General features: G+C 55.5%; 1 protein-coding gene across 1 annotated transcript in view; it reads right to left on the bottom strand.

The window, feature by feature from the left end:
• The window catches only part of LOC104494807 (syntaxin-6-like), a gene marked incomplete at its 3' end in the record, with an annotated part of 8334 nt that overhangs the window by 2400 nt on the left and 2864 nt on the right, over positions 1 to 3070 (bottom strand). Inside the window, exon 5 of the mRNA XM_010137687.1 lies at positions 1070 to 1192. Within this exon, the coding sequence (XP_010135989.1) occupies positions 1070 to 1192 (123 nt within the window). The remainder of the gene's footprint in view (positions 1 to 1069; positions 1193 to 3070) is intronic.

Genomic DNA, 3070 nt, shown 5'->3' with positions numbered 1-3070 from the left:
GGGGTCGCTGCCGCCTGCGAGGAGGGGGGAACCCAGCCAGTCTGGTGGAGAGACACTTGCTGCTCGGCCAACATCAGCTGCAAGGCCTGGGCACAGATCTAGGCCACCAGGAATGAATCCAGCCTCTGCCCCCTCCCTGCCCTGCTGCACCCAACACTAAAGCAACTCTTGAAAGCCGCAAGTCAGCCAAACCTCTGCAAGCTCTCCTGCCCGCAGCAGCGCACCGGGGAGGCCACGCTGGCGCTGTGCCTGGGAAACACAACGTGGAACACGCTGCAGCTAACAAGGAGTTAATGCAAGGAAAAGGCTGTTGCAGCTCCTACAGCTAAAAATAGCCAGCCTGGCTCCCCGTGTGCCGAAGGAACAGGTCTGCTGATGTTTTAAGTCATCCTCAGGGCACAGTCACGCTAAGGATTAGACTTACCCTAGTTACCTATTTCTATTTATCTTCCTCCAGTCACTAGGTAAAACTCCTCGGAAAGCCGCGGCGGCGTCTCGGGTCAGGGGCTTTAGCAGAGTTTTAGCAGAGCTAGCAGAGTTCTTTCTTTAGCAGAGAAGCCGCCTGTTCAATGGCCCGTGTTCGGGCTGGGGGAAGCACCTCGCCGCGGCTTCTCGCAAAGCCCTGGCAAGGCTTTCTCACACTTCTCGTGTTGACAAAAGCAGGAAAAGGAAGCAGCACGTGCTCCAGCTCCTAGCCCGTTCTGATGAAGACGTACACAAACATCAGCTCGTTTTTCAACCAGAGGAAGTTGCGTAAGAGAAACGGGTTCTCTTCTGTTTGCAACGTTCCTGCTCCTCGAAGGACTTCAACAACCCTCGTGCTTTTAAAGCTTAGCGTCCTACAGCTTCCAGAGCATGTTGTTTGCCTTCTGTACAGAGCACAAGGGTTAAAAACTCTGCTGCTGTACAGAAAATGCATGTACAGCAAGCAAAGAGGAGAGCAGTCAGGCTCCTGGACCCAGCCCAGCCAAGGACCGGAATTTTTCTGGCTCTGGCAGCCCGTACCTCCCCCCCCAGCACCCATTTGGCAAGCACAGCTCTTCAGTCTGCGGCGTGCCAGCTGCCTTACCTGTTGCTGAGCTTGCTGCTCCTCGATGAAGTGTGAATTCGCTAACTGCAGCTCCCGGTCCAGACGGCTGTATTTGTCAGGTCCAGAGCTCCAGCTCTGACTCCCACTTTCTCCCAGGAGCACCTAAACAGAGGCAGAAAGCCCTTACCACCACCCCTGTGTCTGCTCACAGCCCGTCTGCAGGCTGTAGTGGGAAGGCAGAGAAGGCAACACGCACGAACACGGGCATACAGCACCCTTTTCCCCCTCTAGCAGTAGCTCCACTGCTACTCAGAGTGCTGTCACAAGCTAAAACAACGCCAAAATGCCAGCCTAGGAAGTCTCTGCAGGCCGATATTGCAGATAAGTCCCTCCAGCAGCAGAAGAGCTGGAGCAGGACCGGAGGAGGGGGTACGCCGGAGGTCTGCACAGCCCAAAGGACTGGCCAAGGTCTGCCCACTGTGTGTTAGGACACGTAAGCTGGGGAGCATCTGGATATATTGTGTTAACAGATGTGTAGCTCAAGCTGATCACTGGGCTACTGTGACAGGGACTTAAGAGGGTCTGGATAAAGCACTTAACCAGTTGAGCTGGCAGTAAAATAGTGCAATAAATAACCACAGTGGTGGTGTATGCTCACGTTCTTTGATTCAGGCTACCTGTTCTGCCAGCACAAGATTGCACTTGCTACCTGCCCTGCAACCCGAAGGGAGAAGCTTGTGTAAAGCCAGCAGAGATGTGGCTTTCCAGCTGAGTCGGGTCCCTGGACAGGGTAGGACACGAGTGACAGATGCGGGGAAATGAACGTGGTGAGGAGCTGCACCCTGCAGCACTACGAGTGGGTTAAGGAGCTCTGCTCACCAGCGCGGAGGCAAGGCTGACTCCCAGTGAGACCATCTTCCAGGAGGGGATTACTGAGAATTGTGGAGAACAGCAAGACAACAATGAGGCTGCTCTGTCAGGCTAAAAACAAGACGGTCTCTACAGTTCGTCGGCCTTACAAGGTTCAAGGACGGGTGAGGAAAGCTGATGGACTGACCATGCAGGAAGCCAGCAGGACATCTGGCTTTGTCTGCCCCTGAGACACCGAGCAAGCTCCTGCTTCTCTCCCATTAGGGGCAAGTATAGCTACCGCTTCTTTACTGGGTGCGGTGGTTTTGCTGCAGCTCCAACAGAAAGGGCTCAGCTGGCCTGAGCCTGTGAGGGCCACGCTGCCACCCGCCAGCCTCCCAGACCCGGAGGCACCTGGAAAAAATCCGCTGCAGCCCAGCACAACCTTCGTGCTCTGGAGGAAGTCGAGGGGCTGGGCAAGGGAGAGGAAGACGGCAAGGGGAAGTCAGTTTTCCTGACCAGATGTCCCCGCACCAGCTGGGCCACACGCTCTCCTGCAGCCAGCAGGAACTTCACGCAAAGGCCAGCAGCGAAATGCAGAGACAGCTCCAGACTTGTCTGAGCAAGGGTGTAAGGGACTTTGCTTCTTCAAGTGTCTGCCAAGCACGTCAATTAACCCTGTACAAGCTCAGGAATCAGCTCCGTGCTCCTCAGTCGCTTGCTGCAGTTTGTCATTTTTGCCCCAAGCGGTGAGACTGATGCAGCCTGGGAAGTTCACTGTAGGAACTGCGTGTCAGCCTGTACCGAGGCAGCTCTGGAAGTCAGCTCTGAGACCTCCTTACAGCCTCCCCGTCAGCTGGGGAGCAGCACAAGCCGCATCTATTTCTATTCCTTAGATTACAAGAGCAGACAACTTGAGCCTTCCAGAGCTGCTTTCATCTCCTTACGTGACTGACTATTACGGGAGGCAGCTGCGGGAAAGGATATTGCAGCACCTCAGCTCCTAAACACAGCGGAGCGCAGGATTACGTTCACTGACACGGATTCCGAGCCTGAGAGGAGGGAGATTCCCCTTCCCGTGGGGTGATGCAACGCTGGCAGTTGTACACAAGCAGATCCGAAGACAGAGACAGATGGCAAGCGCTGACTTACTGCCTGGAGAGACAGGGTGGGGAAGGGGGGGGCGCGGCC

Source organism: Buceros rhinoceros, unplaced genomic scaffold (genome assembly GCF_000710305.1).
Source record: "Buceros rhinoceros silvestris isolate BGI_N320 unplaced genomic scaffold, ASM71030v1 scaffold23636, whole genome shotgun sequence".
Lineage (NCBI taxonomy): Eukaryota > Metazoa > Chordata > Aves > Bucerotiformes > Bucerotidae > Buceros > Buceros rhinoceros.
The sequence above is the reverse complement of the archived record's forward strand: the minus strand, read 5'-3'. Positions and strand labels throughout refer to the sequence as shown.